At 34.7% G+C, this 20,917-nt stretch overlaps 1 protein-coding gene across 4 annotated transcripts in view; it reads right to left on the bottom strand.

The window, feature by feature from the left end:
- DPP8 (dipeptidyl peptidase 8) overlaps positions 1 to 20,917 on the bottom strand; it is a 64,192-nt gene that overhangs the window by 6,310 nt on the left and 36,965 nt on the right. For 2 of the 4 annotated variants that reach the window (XM_063089277.1, XM_063089278.1), the window contains exons 8-19: positions 20,830 to 20,891; positions 18,972 to 19,072; positions 18,125 to 18,302; positions 17,062 to 17,221; positions 13,413 to 13,492; positions 10,898 to 11,050; positions 10,495 to 10,630; positions 9,045 to 9,190; positions 3,789 to 3,935; positions 2,380 to 2,532; positions 883 to 1,025; positions 267 to 378 (exon numbers count right to left, since the gene is read on the bottom strand). In XM_063089277.1, the coding sequence (XP_062945347.1) occupies positions 267 to 378; positions 883 to 1,025; positions 2,380 to 2,532; positions 3,789 to 3,935; positions 9,045 to 9,190; positions 10,495 to 10,630; positions 10,898 to 11,050; positions 13,413 to 13,492; positions 17,062 to 17,221; positions 18,125 to 18,302; positions 18,972 to 19,072; positions 20,830 to 20,891 (1,571 nt within the window). The remainder of the gene's footprint in view (positions 1 to 266; positions 379 to 882; positions 1,026 to 2,379; positions 2,533 to 3,788; positions 3,936 to 9,044; positions 9,191 to 10,494; positions 10,631 to 10,897; positions 11,051 to 13,412; positions 13,493 to 17,061; positions 17,222 to 18,124; positions 18,303 to 18,971; positions 19,073 to 20,829; positions 20,892 to 20,917) is intronic. The other 2 variants (XM_063089279.1, XM_063089280.1) reach the window with 2 other exon arrangements.

Raw genomic sequence — 20,917 nt, 5'->3', positions numbered from 1 at the left:
TGTCATATTTTCCATGCTTACAAACTGAAAGCAGATACAGATATACAAGTCACGTAATCTAATACACACAGTTTTTCAGCCTCACTTTAATAGAACCTTCATTTTTATTCAACTAGAGGCACTAGTAACTAAGCCTATTACTATAGTTCTCTTAAGCAAGGGTGGACACAGCTGAAAATTTGGCCTTACTCCATAGCTCATTAGATTTCAAAGTAATCAATCAGTAGTCACTACTGCATTTAATTAGAAAACATAGAATAACTTACCTGTAAATCATATGGCTTACCAGCCCTCACTAAAAAACTCAGTAATATACTAGTGTGTGCAAAGTGGACATTTTCATCCAAGAACCCATGTAAGAGTAGTAAACGATTTGGTCTGGAGAAATGGAAATATTAGAGGATTAGGCAAAATAACAGAGCATTTGGGGAAACTACCTAACTCTTTTAAACTATTGTACTACCTAACTCTTTTAAACTATTATACTTAACTATATTAATTTCCTTATACTATAATGTTAAAAAAAATTCAATATTTTTAATATTAAATTTGTAATATATAATCAGATGCCACATGTAATAAAAGATTTTAAAAACTACTTGTAAAATATATTTAAGCAGACATCAAATTTTTTAAATCTTGAAACAGTTGTGTACTTAACTTCTTTCAGTATAAGCAAATGCTTCAAATATAACTTGTAAAAAAAACCCAGATTATATGAACTGGCCAGTAATTCAGCTTTGAGAAACAGCCATGCCATTCTAGTACTCTATAAACTATTAGTCTTGGATTTTTAGTATTTGAAGTTTTCATTATTATTAAAGACAATTTTAAAAAATACAATTTAAAATTTTTAATATTAATTTTAAAGTATGAACTTACTCAGAGGGGAACTTTTCTGCTTGCATGGCCACAGATCCTAAGTAATAGCCTTGTTCATTCTGGTCAGGGTGACCCATATAACGTTCCGTGTATCCTGTGTCATAGAAGATCCACAGAGTGACTGGGGCTCCAGCAATAGCAACCTGAATAAGACAACATTGACAGTCAACTGTTGTCCAAAAAACAGTGGCTAGCAATGAAAACTTACAACTGCAAATTTATAGGCTAAAATCACCCTTAGGCTTTAGCCCCACTACTCGTGCATTCATGGTCTCAGGCAACTCAGAAAACTGAAGTGAAGTGCCAAGGTCAAGGATTTGATACTCTGTTAGTTAAGTTTCATATTCCAGGGGTATGCTACATACAAACCCTTAACTTGGGCTAGCTGAAATACACACGTGGGCCCTTTGTTAAAAGAGGGGAATGAACTACAGCACATGAATGCCTCAGCTTAAATTCATTCCTTCTACTGAGGAAAAATGTGTGAGAACTGTCAGCTTTATAAAGGAAAAGCAGCCACTTTTTTTTTTTTTTTAGCCTTTGTTGGCAATACAGAATTTAAAACAATGAATGAAATATACTTAAGTACTAAAAACTTGTCTCATTTTAAGGCTTCTACACAGTTCTGTACTTAAATAATCTAATTACTTTCTTGACAGCTGCAAGCCTAGGAAAATCATGGCAGTTTTCAGAGTTCATTTGTGGTTATTATAAAGATTATCTGAATAGACATGAAAAAACAAAACCTTATTGTTTTTATCGTTAAAAATAAAAATTAGGGCTGGCTGGTTAGCTCAACTGGTTAGAGCATAGTGCTGATAACACCAAGGTCCAGGGTTTGATCCCTGTGCCAGCCGGTTGCCAAAAAAACAAATAAATAAAAATAACTTTCATTGTAAAATAAAATCATGGTTCTGAAATATTAAAAAAACAAAAATACTACTCATAATTCCTACTCCCTTAACAACTGTTATCATCTTTATGTATTTTCTTCTAGTACATTTTCCTAAGAGTTTGTTTACAGAACTGTAAAAATTTATATATTTAATAATTCATTCATGAACACAGATTTATTGAGGGTCTACTATGTGCCAAGTATTGTGCTTGGCTGCTGAGGATTCAGTGGTGTACAGGGCAAACAGGTCCCTGATGTTAGAGTTTACAGTCCAACAATTAAACAAATATTTACAATCCAATATGTGTATTTTACTAATTACGACTATCTCCCATAATCTTTGGCATATGTCTATAAATAGCCAATAAGTGGTCACCAAGTAGACAAGTGTTTTTAAAATATATATGTACACACTTTATATATATAAAATGTTTGAGAGATATATATTTTATCTGGCTATAAAACACACAAACCTTAAAGTTAACATTGCTTCATATTGCCAACTCTGTAAACCTTCAGAATATAGGCATTTTTACATTTCTTCATTTTACAGAAAATTCTACCCCTTATTGCAAAAATGAGTACAATAGGAAGTCACGTACCCTGAAGATATCTGACCTCTGCATTAATGCCATCAGGGAGAGGTATCCTCCATAGGACCAGCCATGGATGCCCACACGGTCTAAGTCAATGAAATCGTATCGAGAGGCTAGATACTGAAGTCCTTCCACCTGATCGTCAATTTCTATTTGACCCTGTCATAAGAAGGAGAATATTTCACTGATTCTGATGAATAAAAAAGTTTCATTACTAAGACTGCTTTTAAAGCTGATAAAAGTTTTTACTAAAAATACCTGGACTTTTTTTAGATATGAATTTCGTTATCAATGAGATTCTGTTGCCCCCCCCAAAATATTTCAAAAAATCTATTTAGAGATAGGAGTCTACAGCTTATGTTAGTAGCCTGTTCTACAGTTTAGTTACCCCTTAGTCATCAAGTTCTTTCCTATTGCTACCCAAACTGTCCCTTGCTATTTGGGTATTTCTCGTTTTCATTTGTTCTGTTGTCTGCTAAGAGGTCAGTATCTTCCTTGTAACAAGCCTTCCTATACCCAAAGACAAAAAATGAGCCCCTTTAAGCAATACATTAATTTTACTTCTCATTTTCAATATTTAGTGCAGTAAAGCAGAGGGAATCACTCTTGAGGCCCTATCTTCCTATTTCCCCATCATAATACTTCTAGGAACTGAACACACTATTTCTTTAAAGTCCTGTTAAGTCCTAATTCCTATCACCACCACCACCCTTTCTATATTACTAGGCCTGCCAGTGCACACAATTTCACTTCACTGAGCCAAAACCAAAAATAAAACCAAAAAAACTTACATGAGAATACAACATAAGGTCAAAGAACTGGCTGTGGGAGAAAATCCCCATGTCTTACTCAGCATGTCCAACACACTGGCAAACACAGTAACTGCCTTACTGTGCAAAAGGAACATCGGATTCTCATCATTTCCCAAAGCAGCAGAAAGGACATAGGGCATCTCTAAAAGGTAGCATTTAAAGCTTCCTGCAGAGAGAAAGAGGCTTGTCACAAGGAAGGCACTAACCAGTTGGATTCCCTCTTCACAGAGGACAGAACAAATCTCAATTATTCCTCAATAGTGTACAAGATGCTGAAAACTAAATGGTGCTGCCTTCCGGCTAAGGTGGACATACAAAATGGAAAGAGAGAGTATTTCTATGTAAAAGTGGCTCTATTTCAGCTCCCCAAAGTTACATACAGGTAGACATGAGCTAGCCTGGTATATGTCAACTTGCACCTTCCCTCCCACCCCTGAATTCTAACACACACACACACACACTCTCTCTCTCTCTCTCTCTCTTCTTTCTCTCTATCTCTCATTTTAGCCCCTTCCTGCAACTCTCTTTCAGGGGTTCCATACCAAACAATGAATCAGAAAATGTAAATGTATTTAAAAGAAAAATGTTTTTATGTTCACACACCATTTTATATTTAAATGCGCCTTCGAATTTAAGCCCTCGGTGACAGGATCCCCTGTTGTCTATCACCACAACCACATAACCCAGAGAGGCTAGGGTATTCAAGCGGAAATACTTGACTCCTTTAAACCGATTATTCACCAACTGAACCTGAAGAAGAAATACAGCTTAAAGTGAAATTTATTACATGGTAGCATACAAAAGCACAAGAGGGGCAGAACAGTGCAAAAAATAGAAAGCTTAAATTTTTAATACTATTTTGCCTTTAAAATATAATTTTTAAGGGACTTCTTTTTAAATGAACTTAAGTCTTTTTATGTTTATGTTGCCTCTTGCTTAACTTCACACTCAAGGTTCAGGGTAATTACTGAACAACTATAGGCTTTAAAACTTTAACTTAGATATCAATTACATATAAGACAAGAGAATTAACCTACCTTACTGAAAAAGTTGCTAAGCTGATTACTTCTACCCCAAAGAAAAATTGTGTCATTCAAATGACAGTGACAAGAATAAATAAGATGATCTTCCCTCTCCACTCTCTTCTGGGGTTGTCTCCGACCAGTAGTGGGAAAATTTAGTATTTTAATGGAACACTATGACCAGTCCAGCTTTCTTTTCCGTGTTACACAAATCAGTGTAAAAAGTAGGATAATTTTAAAATTATTTTATCACCTGAGAGACTGAGAAGTTAAACGTATTTTAGTGTTTTACCAGAAATAGAATATCTAGTGAAAAGAAGACTATAATCAGTGGACAGAAAGTTACAGAAGTTCAAGGTCAGTGGACCCTAAGATAGATGTTAAACAAAAAAAGGTTGTGATAAAAATGAAAAAGAAGTTTCCTCTGGCTAAAACCAATGGGAAAACCAAGTCAGCCAGGAGTTAGATAAGTATTACCATTCTCTCCACTCAATAAATATCTACTGAACATTTACTGGGCTAGATGGGGGGGATGAGGAAGAAGAGTCCTCCCTTTTTGCACTTTTGGATGCTTAATACCACTGCAACAAAGGTCAAGGGTTTGGATCCCCTTACCAGCCAGCTGCCCATCCCCCAAAATAATAATACCAGTGCAACAATTGTCAAATGGGTCTTCCTATTCCTATTTTTGTCTTCCTATAGTCTCTCTGTTCATGCTGTAACAGAGTGATGATGTTTTAAAAATGTAAATTAGATATGACTGCAGCTTGGCTCCCTCCGATGGTTACCATGACCATTCAGAGCAAGGTCTAAACTTGTCACATAAGCCTTTGAGACCCTAGATTATCTGGCCCTTGGCTATCTCTGACCTCATCTCCTACATTTCTGTTCTGTGTACTGTACTCTAACTTAATTATCAACACCATCAAGTTGGTTTTAACCCCAGGCAGGACCTTGACATTTATTTTTCTCTCTGCCTAGAATACTCTTCCCTCAGATCTTTAACATAGCTCATCTCTTCTCAACATTTGTACCCTTAAGAAAGGTATTCCATTAACTTCCTATCAGAACTCCCATCTTGGGCCTGCCCGTGGCTCACTCGGGAGAGTGTGGTGCTGATAACACTAAGGCCACGGGTTCGGATCCCATATAGGGATGGTTGGTTAGCTCGCTGGGTGAGCGTGGTGCTGACAACACCAAATCAAGGGTTAAGATCCCCTTACCGGTCATCTTTAAAAAAAAAAAAAAGAAAAGAAAGAACTCCCATCTTAGTCACTTTGCCATCCCCCTTCCCAGCATTTCTCTATAGCACTTCCATATATAAAGTCATATATTTTATATGACTTGTTCACTGTGATACCCTCACTGCCTAGAATAGTACTTAGCACATAAGAGAAACCCAATAACTATTTGCTGAATGAATGAATGAAAAATAGAGACAAGAGAATGATGTTTTCTCTTCCTACCTTGGGAAGAGGGGGTTTGGCAGGTAGGTAAAGGTGCTTGTTTTTAAATTGAGAGAGCCAAAAAAAAAAAAAAAGAAATACTAGGCAAATAACACAAATATAAGCATTTAATGAAAACCACCTCACTTCTTTGCCTGCTATCACACCTCAATTGCCTGATATGAACACTTTCTCCCAGAGCCAGTGTTTCTGCCTTTGCAGCCTGGAGGCCTGCTACTTCTAGAAGAAGGTACCTGAACATATTGCCCTTTGGCACTGGGAATCCAACACTGGGAATCCAAATCTCCCTCAGTAACAATTCTTTGAAATCTGTGTCCTGCTATCAACTAGCCTTATCTCTTTGCATTTACTTTTGCAGAACATTGTCTGGCTCATTCTAGGAAGCATCATAGGTATTTTTTAAACAAGCATTTAAAAACATACAGCTGTTATCAATGGAGAGTTTAAGGAATCAAGCCTTGAAGACTTTAGTGGGAAATATCCATTGCTTTTCTTATATTTCTTGGATTTTTCTCTTTTCTGACCTATAAAAATTGTTGCCCTTAGGACAAAATAATTCACTTCATGTTATGAATTGTGACACTTGCTATTTCAATGGATTCCCACTTTGACTTGAATAGACACCAAGAAAGAACAGTTTGAGCCACAAGAACATTGCAGGCATAAGATTTAACCAAATTTTACAGGGAATTGTGTGCTACAAGAAAAATCTGGTCTTACATATAGGAGTCTCTTCATAATTAACCCAAATGGAATCATCGAGCAAAGCATGAATGATCTTCAGCGGGTTCAAGTGCCAGAGGCTCTAAGTCATGTGAAGTCTCATGGGGAAATCTCTCTGCAAAGTGAACACTAGATTCTCCTGTGGCCTCACCAAATTTGAATAGTTCCAAAGAATACTTTGAGAAACAAATCAATAAATTCTCCTAAGTTACCAACAGTTTTTCAAAAACCACATCATAAAATTCACTTATAGCATTTCAAGTATGACAGTTTCTATAAGTGCAAAAAAGTATAGCTGTATTCATAAAGGACTCCAAACAAACAATTTTGGTTTAATTAATTGGCTAAAGCTTTTTTATTATGGTAAAGTAAACATAAAATTTACCATTTAAACTATTTTAAGTGTTCAATCCAGTGACATTAAATATATATTCACACTGCTGTGCAAACATCACCATTATTCATTTCTGGAAATTTTTCATCATTCCAAACATAAAATCCATAACCGTTAAGTAACTCCCCTTTCCCCTTCCCTCCAGTCCCAGACAACCTCTATTCTATTTTCTATGAATTTGCCTGTTATAGTACCTCATACAACTGGAATAATGCAATATTTGCCCTTTTGTGGCTGCCTTATTTTACTTAGCATAATGTCCTCAAGGTTCATCCATGTGGCAGCATGTGTCAGAATTTCCTCCTTTTTAAGGCTGAACAATATTTGATTGTATGTATACACCACATTTTGTGCATCCATTCATCTGTTGATGGATACTTGGGTTGCTTCCACCTTTTGGATATTGTGAATAAAGCTGCTATGGACATGGGTGTATAAATATCTGTTCCTGCTTTCAATTCTTTTGGGTATATACCAGAAGTGGAATTTCTGGATCTTATAGTAATTCCGTATTTACCTTTTGGAGGAACTGCCTGAATACTTTCTATAGTTGCTGGACCATTTTACATTCCCCCCAACAATGGATCAGGGTTCTAATTTCTCGATATCCTGTACAAAACTTACTATTTTTCTTTTCTTTTTTTTTTGATAACAGCCATCCTAATGGGTGTCAACTGGTATCTCATGGTTTTGATTTGCATTTCCCTAATGACTAATGATATTGAGCCACCTTTTCATGTGGCTAAGCCTTTTAAAACTTAATTACTAATGTGAGTCCTTTAAGTATTAAAATCTAGTTTTTATAGTGTCTTTCACACATCTTATATATCATTTCTTCACTGGGAAGGAGAAACACCCTTCTTACTTAGCCTTACTATCAAAATAATATAAGAAAACATGTAAAATTTCTGAGGGTGTCTTGTAATTTCTCAATTGCTTTGAGTTAAGCTTTTTTTTTTAAAGTTTACATAGACCTAGCTTCAAGTTTTTAATAGAATCTAACTTAACTCTTTCATGTTTTATGTAGATGACTAGAATGCAAATGTGAATCATGTTTTGTTTGTGAAACACTTGATGGCAAAGTGATTTAACTTAATAGATAATAATCATCCCTGAGATTTTATGGCTTACATAGTTATTTTACTTTTATTTCTGTATGACTTATTATCTAGATACATTTCTAGACACTAAATAATAATTACAAAGGAGATTACTGAGTCTAACAGTTGCATTACGAAAACCCTGTAATTATATGCTAATTTCTTTAAGGGCACAATGTAAGATATATAATCAAGAATAAACATCTTTAAAAATTACCTATTAACCATTCACCTATCCAAAATATTTTACTCTGGGCTGGCCAGTTAGATCAGTTGGTCAGAGTGTGGTGTTATAACACCCGGGTCAAGGGTTCAGATTCCTATACCAGCCAGCCACCAAAAAAAAAAAAAAGAAAACAAACAAATGTTAAAATATTTTTTAAAAGGGCCGGCCCGTGGCTCACTCGGGAGAGTGCGGTGCTGATAACACCAAGGCCTTGGGTTCGGATCCCATATAGGGATGGCCGGTTAGCTCATTGGGTGAGCGTGGTGCTGACAACACCAAATCAAGGGTTAAGATCCCCTTACCGGTCATCTTTAAAAAAAAAAAAAAAAAAAATTTTTTTAAAAACACAAAATTTTACTCTGATAGTCAATAGCATTTACTCAACAGTCACCTGCTAATATTTAATCCAGAAAAAAAATCAAGGTGTTAACTTCTTACAGTGCTGAACAGTAGTACAGAGCTGACTTACCCAGATGATGAAAGTATTCTAGTTTGCTTAAGATATATATAGCCCTAGAATGAAGAAGGGGAATTCACTAGGCTACCAAGACTTTCTGAAAATATCTGTTAAGAATCTTACTTACCAAGACATTTAATTATTTATTTTCTTTTCCCAAACAAGTTTTTCTGCATAGAAAGCAACATATTTACCTACTGACATGAATATTCCACTCCCCACCACAGTTATAGTCTTCACTGTAAATTAAGAAACTGACTTACTGATTTACAAATTAGTCATCTAACAAATCCCAGCTTCCTGAACTCCTATACTGGATAATTAATTAGAACATAAGCCAGAGTTGATAATAGCAGAGGCCCAACAATGCTCAAAATCTTAACCTAAACAATTAAATAGACATTTAAAAAACAAATCGCCGAAAAATATATATGTATGTATGTATGTACATATGTACATAAATATGCCCACCTGAGGACCACCATAGATGAACAGCACAGTGGGGTACTTCTTTCCAGGTTGTAGATCATGAGGCTTGTACAGCATCCCATACAATCTAAATCCAGTAGTACTTTCAAAAGAGAAAATTTCTGGAGGGATATAGTCAGGAAGAGGACCTGTGAGTAGGTAACATACAGAGTCTGTAAAAGGAGTTCTTAAGGAAGCTCTACAATCTGAGAGCAAGGAAGAAGATATCAAAACCAAGACCCTAGAAATAAAGCAAGATTATTCATCTTAAAAAAAAATCTAATGAACACATCAAATTATCTATTTCAGAAGCAGACACATAGCATCCTGAATAATCCTTAAAGTTTAGGAGGTGTTTAAACACACAACTATACAAATACTTTGTACTCATGTCAGTGTAACTTATTGATGGTTAAACCATATAGATGATTACAAACAGGCATATACCTCAATAAAGCTAGAGGAAAAGAAAAAGGGAGCACATATTCTAACTTAGTCAATTTAACTTGTTCACGGTAGGTACTCAATAAACATTTGTTTCTGATCATTACAGAATAAGCCTAACAAGAACCCAGAAAAAAGAAAGTCATCAGTTTTTGGTTCATCAGATCTATACAGACCTCTCTGAAGGGTCTACGTGGATAACATTAATGATCTAAGCAGAGATTACAGATTCTGTTTGTGGACATTACAACGTATCTATAACATTTGGTTCTACATTACTTTCTTAATCCTTCATTAGATATAGTGAGCAAAAATACTTAATTGGAAAAAAGACTTGGGGACAAAGTGAATTCAAAGATACATAAAATTAGTCCATTCTTTATGTTTAAGAAATCAAGCATCTTAAAAATAGATAATTTACAGTGCTTCTCAGTCACACACAAAGAAAGTGTTCTATGTTTTATAAAAATGGCCACTGCAAGTACTTCAAAAATTCAAGAAAGGTAGCAGCTGGCTATTCCCTAAAGCAGCAGCTTCTAAGGGTCTTACTAGTTCAAAATACATTATCCTCAAGTTCTTTTTTTTTTTTGGTGAGTCAAGTGAAACAGTGGGAGTAGAGAAAGAACAAAGAAATCTGTGGTGGGGAGTTTTGATCAGTTAGCTATAAACACCACCACTGCACTGGGACTAGTCTTCAAGTTCATTTGTTTATCTTAGATATCATCCAAATGTGTGAATAAATAATTTCCTAGCTGATATCTTGACTATTTTAATCTTATTTTCGAAAAGGCCTTCCAGACCTGCTCCAGCCTGGAGTAGAGGTAATAAACCATCTTATTCAGTAGTTGATAGAATAGGAAAGGTTGAAATCAGGAGCCCAGCAACTCACAGACTGCTGTGGTGAGAAATGGGAAGACTCTGTCCAGGAAATGTAGACATATGATACAAGTTTAGTGCACTAATGTACTTACTAATCCTATTTAAGGTCAGTTTCAGGGAAAAAGAGTACCTGCTGAATCCAAAATGGTGGCCCAAAATTCCTTTGTTTTGCAAGTTGGGTCATCTTCAGGACTTGATAACTTGTAAAGGGACACACAGTGTGGATTCTTCTGGTTACTATACTTACTTATAAAGAAGTCACAATGCTAGAGAAAAGAGAAACAATTATGCTTTTCCTCAGGAAAAGTAAAAGAGGTTATCTGCTGTTACATCTGCACTAATGCTATAGCAAGAATATAATAAAAAGACTATTTATGTACATACACAATGCTGAAGTTAAGGCTAAGCTTTTTAAAGCTTTTCCTAAGAGACTTAGACTTCTGCAGGCCAATTTCACATCATTCAAAAGGAGTATTACATGAGCAGAGGGTTTTTGTATGACAGGAAACCCTTTTCAAATAGGGACTTAATACCCGGCTGATGCAGCAAGAATGGGAATAGCCACGGTCGGTCAGCCTTGTCACCTCTCCAGGATTTACATAACTGACCACATACAGGTGATGTTCTAAAGGGGAGTCTTTGGTGCCTTCGAAATATACCAGCTTTCTGACTTCATCAACCTGGATCTGCCAAAACAACAACAAAAAAATCAGTGTTAGCATGATCTTGACAAGACCACTAATTCAACAAACAATCCCCAATTTACTCAGAATCATTTGAGTCACCTTTGGCTTTTGCTTTTTTTTTTTTTTTTTTTTTTTTTAAATTTTGCTATCAGTGTTAATAAACCTAAGTTAGTTTTGCTTATGACTTACAGCTAAGAACAGAATCTGTCCAGAAGGAAAAAGGACACCTGAGTTGTACACTGTTTGTACAGTTTCCTATCTGGTCAGAATGTATACTTTTCTTAAAACATGAGAATTATTTCCTTAAAATAACAACTCTTTACAGGGAGAAAAAAAAAAATCCCATATTGCAGCTTAGATCAACCATTCATGCATACTTGAAAGACTCTAAGATCCTAAATAAATGACTTTCTTTCATTGTTCCTTTAAAAAAATCTTCTACCAGTCTACTCAATATATAATAAAATTCAAAATTTTTTATACAGCAAAGGAAACTGTATATTCTAAAAGCAAGTATTTTTAAATATAGAAATATATTTAAAAGCAAGTATTACATATATTCTAAAAGCAAGTATTTTTAAATATAGAAATAAATACAGTTGCAATTCAGTAGGCCCATATGACATATACAGAAAGTATACAAATGATAAGAAACAAACATTCATAAAATTTCACGGGCATGTGTTAATCTCTGCAAAAGGTCAGGACTGGTTCTTTTCTTGATTTAGTAGCTGAGAGTCAAGCCTTTCAAAACTGAAGAAATAACTAGTCAGTTCCTCACCCCCATCTACAATGGTTCTTTTGTTTCATATAACTACTTATATTCTACAGAAGTATCAGAATCACCTGGAAGGATTGTTAAACAGATTGCTGGGCCACACCACTAGAGCTTCTGATTCAGGAGATCTGGGTGGGTCCAAGAATCCCATTTCTAACAAGTTCCCAGGTGATGCTGATGCTCTGCTTCTGGTCCAGGGAGCATACTTTGAGAACCACTCTCAACAGTAAGAGGCACATGGGCTTAAAGTTTCAAAGCTTTATTCAATTATTGCCATTAGAAATCTTTGGATGAGAACAAGGTCACTTGTAAAAGCAGAGAAGGAAAAATGTAACTTAAAAAAGACATAAGACAAAACAAGGACAGAAGGAAAACAGAAGAAGAGAAAGAGAAAAAGAGACAAATATACCACATAAATAAGCATGACATAAAGAAAATCGATGCACACAGTGGCAAGTAGTAGAGAGACATTTAGGTTGCCCACATAAGGATCAGAACTGCATAAATACAAATTTTGAGATTCCCTCAGTATTATCTAATGGCTCATCTTCCAACCATCACACAGCACGAAATTTACATTAGCGTAATTTTCTGTTATCAGAACCTAGAACTCCACAATAAGATTTTTTCTCAGGTGACAATAACATCCAAGGTCCCTAAACAGAAAAAAGTATATTTGGATATATAATCAGAAGGCCATGTGAGGCTCTCAGTGGACATTAGACTTTAAAGGTCCCCTGTGATATTTTAAAGTTTTTAACCAACAAAAACAACCTGGTACCAGAATCTTTGTTCTTTCTCTTTAATAACCTTAGGAACTACAAGTGATTTCTACAGTAGCCAGGATACATTATCTTTCAATAAATCTCCATATCAATTTGAGGAAATCACATTTAAGCCTTCACTAAATCCTGGTAGCATGCATCAACTTAACTGTATGTGTCACACACAGAAAGGATGGAGTTCTCAAGAGATCTCATGAAACTTGAAACTGACCAACTAACTAAAAGCTGAAACAAATGCAAGGTACTAGGAAAGGGAAAAAAAAAAAAAAAAAATTCACTGAATTACTACAGAAAGCCGCAAGCTGACAGCAAAACAAAGGGTGGATTTCCCTCCTCTTCCCTATCAATCTAAGCTCTGCATAAATACCCATTACTCTTTGCAGATGGCAGATGAAAGTTTAAATTTGTGAGGTAAGATAAACAGGTGAATAAAAGAGAATCACTACCTCAGGAATAGTAAATGCAATTTTTAATGCAGAAACAACACAAGTAGTCTATAATAGATTTAAAAATAATTTTCAAACTATATCCTAACACAACTTTTGCTAGACTCTAAAAGTGTGGACCAGCCCTTTCCTTATTAGTAGCAACAATATATTTGAAAATGACCTTTAGTAACCAGAACATATCTAATACCAGAGCTATAAAATGGGTGAGTTTTATAATTTGAAGATTCTTCCTTTCGAACAACTTGAGTTCTTTTAGGCCCTAACAATATTTTCAATACACTGGTGATTTTTAGTACTGCATACAGGCAGCAGATGTTGACCAACTGTATCAGTAGAATAAAAGAACATACATTAGATCCATGCCGGCCAAGAACTTCCCATTCACCACTGGTAATTGCTATTTCCTCTTTGATAGGACACTTGAAATCACCTAAAAATAAACAGTTACAATTCAGTACTTTATATCAGGCTATAACAAATAAAACAATGAAGAATTATTCTAAACTCTTTTTTTCCTCAAAAAAAGCTGTTTCGAAAAATTGAAGTTGTGTTTAGGGTAATGAAAATGTTTTGGAACTAGATAGAGGTAGTGACTGCACAACCTTGTAAACGTACTAAGTGCCAATGAATTGTTTACTTTAAAATGGTTAATTTAATGTTATGTGAATTTCACTTTGATAAAAAAAAGTCTACAGTTAAAAAAAATCCAAGTTATTCTAATACTCTGGAATAATCCATGTAGATAATGTGAAAACAGCAAAACAGATTTTATGGTAAAGCCAGAAAAGAACTCAAAAGCACATGCATTTTTGGACCTTTGGTTAGACAAACAAAGAAGCCTAACCAAAGACTTGGGTTGGCAAGGCATTTCTTCTAGAAATGCAACAAACTACTTTAAAAGCCACAGAAAAAGAATTTTAATACAATTGTTCTTCATTTGCTAAAAAATAAACTTAAGTTTTTACCATAGTAAATGCCAACATGCCCCACATGTCTTAATGAGATTCTATCTTGATGAGGCTCTCTCAGTGGCCTAAGGAGGAGGTTAAAAAATGAAAATCATTCTTCTTTTCCTAGCTGCTTATATCTATTGCTGAGGGAGTGACAGCTAAAGACAGGCTAAGATGGTGTAGTGGACTGAAGTATGTCCTTCCAAAACTCACTGAAGCTTGAATTGTGTCCCCCAAGTTTATGTATTAGAATCTTAGCCCCCACTGTGACTGTTAAGAGGGTGGGCAATCCTATTATGGTAATCGAAAGGTGGAGCCTTGAAGAGGTGATTGGATTGTAGGACCGTACAGTAGTGAACAGATTAAAAATGGTGGTCAGGGGTGTGGTTCTGAGGGCTTTAAAAAAAGAGGAGAGTCTGTCTTTCTCGCTCTCTCTGCTTCCACCATCTTGCAATGTGAGACCTCTGGGTCACTGTCACCACCACCAGATGGACTCTGGACTTCCCAACCTTAGAAACTGTAAGCAATAAATTTTGTTTTTCTTTATAATGACCCAGTTCCATGTATTTTGTTATAAGAACACAAAACGGACTAATACGGATGGTGCAGTACAAGGTTACTAGGGTCCCAGGCAAGTTTTAAAAAAATCAATTTATTTTATTTTTCTTAGCTCTTTAAACTCTAGGACAGAAAATAAAAGATTATTTAACATATAGGTAACAAATACTAATTGTTTCACAATATAGTCATTTAAGGAAGAAAAGAGGAGGGAGAAGGAAAATGAAGTAGACATGAAGGAAAAAGAGAAAGACTTGGAACAAGAAAGACTAAGAAAAAAAAAAAAAGAGAGAGAGAAAAGCGTAAAAGAGGTAGACAAACTGAGGGACCCAGAAAGACACACTGATAGGAAACAGAAGCTTGGTGGTGTGAGATGAATGTTAACTGAGGTAATGGTTCTTATACTCGTCAATTGTGGTACAAAATTTTAAGTTATCATTTTTTATTACTGTTCAAAAAATGTTGCTTTAGTTAATTAACTACTATTCACAGCTCTTTGATTGGTCTTTTTATTCAACTTTCTGAAATTCCATAGTGGATTTAATTTCTGAACAACAGAGAAATCGGTAAGGAAATTTCACACTAAGGACTAAGCTAGGTGAAGCCTCTCAGGGAAGAAATTCCCCACCACCTTAAAAAAAGTTGGGCTAAGGCCATTCTCGCCATGTGATTGCCTGTGTCACTATGGGACTCTGTACAGAGCCCCCACCAAGAAGAAGGCCCTCATCAGATGTACCTGCTGGACCATGGACTTCCCAGCCTCCAAAATGTAAGAAATACATTTTATTTCTTTACAAATTGAAAAGAAAAAAAAAAAAAAAAAAAATGCTAAGGAAAGAAGCAGTCATAGACAGTATTTACTTTGCTAGTCTAAGATGTAGTTCACTGTTTCCCAAATATGATACTTAAAAGGACATGTTGAAAAACAACCAACCTGATTTAAAAATGGGCAAAGAATATAACAGACATTTTTCCAAAGAAGGAACACAATAAATAAGTACATGAAAAGATACTCAACAACATCAATCACTAGGGAACTGAAATCAAAACTACAATGAGATATTACTTCATACCCACTAGGATGGCTATTATTAAAAAAACAGAAAAGAACAAATGTTGTCAAGGATGCAGAGAAATTAAAACCCTTGTACACTGCTGATGGGAATGTAAAATGGTGTAGCTACTATGGAAAATAATATGGCAGCTCCTCAAAAAATTAAAAATAGAATTACCGTATGATCCAGAAATTCCACTTCTGGCTATATACCCCCAAATTTTAAAGCAGGGACAGGGACAGATATTTTATACACCCATGTCCATGGCAACATTATCCACAAAAGGCAAAAGGTGGAAGCAACCCAAGTGTCCATCAACAGATGTACAGATAAACAAAATGTGGTATATACATACAATGAAATATTATTCAGCCTTAAAAAGGAAGGAAATTCTGACATGCTACAACGTGGATGAACCTTGAGGACATTATGCTAAGTGAAATAAACTTAGTGAAGTGAAGGACTCCACTAAAATGAGGTATCTAGAATAGTTCAATTCATAGAAACAGAAAGTAACTGCCAGTGGCTGAGGGGTAGAGTAGGGGTGGGAATGGGAATGCAGGAATTAAGTTACTGCTTAATGGGTAGTTTCAGTTTTGCAAGATGAAAAAGGTTTGGAGATAGATGGTGGCGATGGTTGCACAAAAATATGAATGTACTTAATGCCACTGAACTGTACACTTAAAAATGGTCAAAATGGTAAACCCCGTTATGAATATTTTACCACAAGCTTTTAAATAGCCCATGTTGAGTCCGTTATGTTGCAAATGGTAGTTAAGCACATAATATAACATAATAAAGTGCTCACTATTCTAAATTAAGCTATATTGTTACAGGCAAAAAGTGTAACTCAGTTTTAGAAAAACCTAGCAAAATTACTCAATGTACCACTTCACTTTTTTTAGGCTTGCACATCCATTCTGTATTACATTTCCCAGAAGGAAAATCACCATATTTTAACTTTTAACTTCAGCTGACATAATTCACTTTGGGCAACATAATTATATCAATCTGAAGATCTGTAACCATAAATTAATTTCAGTGTAGATGCAGATAGTATAAGAAACATCCAGTGCTGTTTCTTATAAGAATATCTAATAATTGTGTAATATTTTTAAAATAGTTTTTTAAATATAAACATAATATGAGCTCACTTTAAACAAATTAAAAACTGCAGTCAAAGCAAAAGCTGAAAATAAAAATAAGTAATCCCACTACCAAGAGATTATCCACTATTAATAGTTTATTATCTATCCATCAAGAATTTTGTCCTATACATATGCATGCATTTATATTTTAGCTTAACTTATATATTAAGTTTAATAAAGCAAGTACTTATGCTTATAAAGCATACAAGAGACATTACATTCCCCTGTCCCTCCTACCTTCTGCCCCCAACACTTTTTTTCTTTTTTAAATAAAAAGAGATTTCTTACTTGGGGCAGGAAGCCCACCACTGGATCGTTTATATTTGCTCTCCTTTAAAATGGATGTGATTTTATATAAATGACGGAAACCTGTTTTGCATTCAGAGGCAAAAATAAACTCAATTTCATCTTCGTAACATTGGGGAAAAACATGAAAGATGTCATGGATCTGCAAAATGAAAAGCTTAATTTATTATACACATTAATGAAAATATTACATAAACAACTCAATTAAGCTAGAAAAATAAGAATTACTTCATAAACATACTTTGAAATATAAATAACTGTCAGTGCTAGGGGTATGGTATATTTACAATAATAAATTTTGCCTGGGCCTTTCAGATTTAATTACTTTAAATTTACTTTAGTCAAAGACTTCATCCATTGCGAAATAAATGTTTCCAAATAGAGAAAAAAAGAAAAATATGATCAAAAGCTTTTTCTTACTCACCCTCTCTGTAATCCTTTCAACATGGCACAAGGTTTGTTTAATGATATAAATCTTATTACAGAAATGATGAGGAAAAGTTTTTTTAACTTTTGTTTTCTAAAGAGAAATACTCTAACAATTGAAGGAAAAACAGATGTTCATCTGTTTTAGGTGAATCATATGAAGACTATATTCGGCTAGGTAGTGAGCTGGCTTTATTTATTTTGTATCTTCCTTAAGTTTTTCTGCTAAATTAAAAAATGCAAAATTCAATTAAAAACTGGTATATTATGGTATAGTTTACCGACTTAAAAGAAAAAATCTTTTCTAAACCAGACTCTTGAAGTCCTCTCAGAAGCACTGATGAAGCTAGAAATGAGGCTCTGGGTATTCAATACCTGACATGTCCAGGAACAAATCTGCAGCCAGCCAGGGAGATGTCTTTTCAACCGCATCTACTTCCTATCTACAAACCATCTCATTCTGGCACCATCACTCTGACTTGAAATGATCAAACTAAGAAAATAATATTCATGGCTCCTTTGAACTTAAAAATAATGCATTTTGATATTTCTCTATAAAACTTAATTTGCTTTAGCATTCCGAGAAAGTACTTAGCCAAGTATAGGAAAAAATGCATACATTTATCCAGATGTCTGTTGTTTCTTCATAGATAATCAGTGGTGTCACAGAGTCAGGCACTGACTCAATGAGTCTCTGTCTTTCCATAGCATCATCTTCTACTGGGATAAATAATTCAGGTGGGATCAACACTATCTGTAGGCGAGTTTGGGAGCGATCTAGTAGGATGGACCACGCACTATTTAAACAAATAAAAGAGAAGCACCAGAAATAAAGCAAGCTCTCAGAAAATGAATAATCCCTTATCCTCTCCCTTGGCACCACCTTTCAATTATTTTTGTAATCACAATGAAAGAACTACTTTTGTATATGTTAAATTATCACTTACAAAGAGCTAATTAAAAATACTGTAGACTTATTTTTAAAAAGTGGTTTTCTTTAAATTTCCAAAACCATAGTTGACCTCTGAAATTTTCTCCCTTTAGTGCCAACAAATGCTAGTCAACAAATACCAGTCTTGTAAAACTCCCATTGTCTACATTAGATACAGGAACTATATGTAATCAGCCTCATATATAAGGCTCTACAAATATTTCTGCTTAAATTACACAATTAAAAAAATACACATTTATGTGTAAGTCTTAAAGTTACACAATTTAACCACAAATAGCACTGTGAACCATAACTGGCTAAGAAAGAGATAGAATTAAATGCAATGCATCTATGCTTATAGGATAATGAATCCCAAGTCCACTTTGCTTGGGAAAAATCTCTTATGCAGAAATAACTATACTTCAAATTCACATGTGAAGGCAGCTCCAAATGTAAGGCAAAGCTAGTAGCATACACACTTCCAAAGCTCTGGATCCTAAATTAGTTGTAAAGAAGTGACAATTAATATACGCACTATTTTCCCTCTGGAGTCCATCCAGCTCTGGCAATATATTCAACTCCTTCAAATAGGATCTCAAAAGGTTGAATTAGTTCCTTATCTATGACATCTATAATCTATTAGAAAAGAAAAAAGGAATCTAGTTATAGATTTAGATAAATAATTAGCTCACTAGTCTACTTAAATGATTATCTGTAACAACAGAATACTTTTTCAGACTTAGGTATTTAAAGAGGCACAAAGAACATAGCAAAACTAGCAGTAAGTCATGGGTTACCTATACTGGTGCTTTTTATGTCTAAAAAAGTTCTAACCACAAAAATTAGCAGTCTAAAACTCTTTTCCTATGAATTTATACTAACAGAACCCTTAATAATAACTGATAAAATCAAGTTTTAATCACTTTAGACCCTAGTATCTAAGAAAAATAATAGTTCCCTATATTTTAGCCTAAAATATATTTGTGTTATATATTAATGAAATGGCCCTGGGTAAGTAAACCTTTTTCCCTTAAAAGTTTAGCAGACAGAATTTTAAAAATTAATAATTTTTTAAAAACAGGCAAAGGATCTGAATAGATAGTCCTTTGAAGAAGATATGCAAATGGTTAATAATGATTGGAAAAGATTCTCAACATCATTAACCATCAGGAAAATGTAAATCAAAAGCATGAGATACTACTTCAAAGCTACTAGGATGGCTAATAAATAAAATGGACAATAACAAGTGTTGGTGACAGTGTGGAGAAAATGGAAACACACTGCTGGTGAGAATTTAAAATAGTGCAGCCACTTTGGAAAACAGTTTCACAAAAAGTTAAACATAGAGTTTTCAAGACCCAACAATTCCACTCCTAAGCATATACCCTATGAAAATGTCAGCCCACACAAAAGCTTGTATAAGCACATTCATGGCAGGATTATTCATAACAGCCAAAAAGTAGAAACAATCCAAATGTCCATCAATTGATGAATGGATAAATAAAATGTGGAATATCCATACAATGAAATATTATTCAGCAATAAAAATAAATGAAGTACTGACACAAGGTGTAACTTGGGTTGACCTTGAAAACATTAATCTAAGTGAAGGAAACCAGGCTATATATTGTATGATTCCATTTATATGAAATGTCCAGAATAGGAAAATCTAAATATAGAGGAAGTAGATTAGTGGTTGCCTAGGGTTGGAGTGTATGGGGAGGTTGGGGGATAACGGCTAAAAGCGTATGGGGTTTCTTTTTGAAGTGATGATAATGTTCTAAAATTCACTGTGGAGATAGCTGCACAACTCTGAATATAGTGAAAGACAACTGAATTTTAAACTTTAAATGAGTGAATCATATCGTATATGAATTATATCTCACAAAAACTGTTTAAAAAAAAGTCTAGCAGAGAAGACTGCTTTTTAACTAGTCTTGTGTGGCTGTCCAAACAGAAAGCAGCAGTACAAGAGAAATGCGGGATATTTAATCCACCATAGACATCTACCCAATACAGAAAGTAATTCACTAGTCAATAACCACCTTTCCCCTCCCCCAATATTGATCTGGAGAATTAATAAAGGCAAAGAGGAAAAACTATTGGATCCAAGAGTGGTAAATATGTATATCTCCATATTCCTATCTTGGGAACCAGGAGGAACTTTTGAAAGTAGAAAATTAGTTCAACTTAAAATCGTGATCCACTGATATCTCGAAAAGTTGAAAACTACGATTATCTATGTTTCTTCACAGAGTCAGGCACTGAGTCCAAAAATTAAAAAGTGTACCACAGACCCCTACTAGGCTGACTAGATTAGTCAAATGACACAGAAAGTCAACTCCCCTCTCCTGAAAAGAAAAAAGAAAGTCAACTCTGCATTTTATACTTACCCTTCCTTCAGTGTCAATCATTATTTCTGACATCTTGAAAGTGACTTTTGGATTTGCTGTGCCTTTAGAAAGAGACATAAATGAATAG

The sequence above is a fragment of the Cynocephalus volans genome, chromosome 3 (assembly GCF_027409185.1).
Source record: "Cynocephalus volans isolate mCynVol1 chromosome 3, mCynVol1.pri, whole genome shotgun sequence".
Classification (NCBI taxonomy): Eukaryota; Metazoa; Chordata; class Mammalia; order Dermoptera; family Cynocephalidae; genus Cynocephalus; species Cynocephalus volans.
This window is presented reverse-complemented; position numbering and strand designations above follow the sequence as displayed.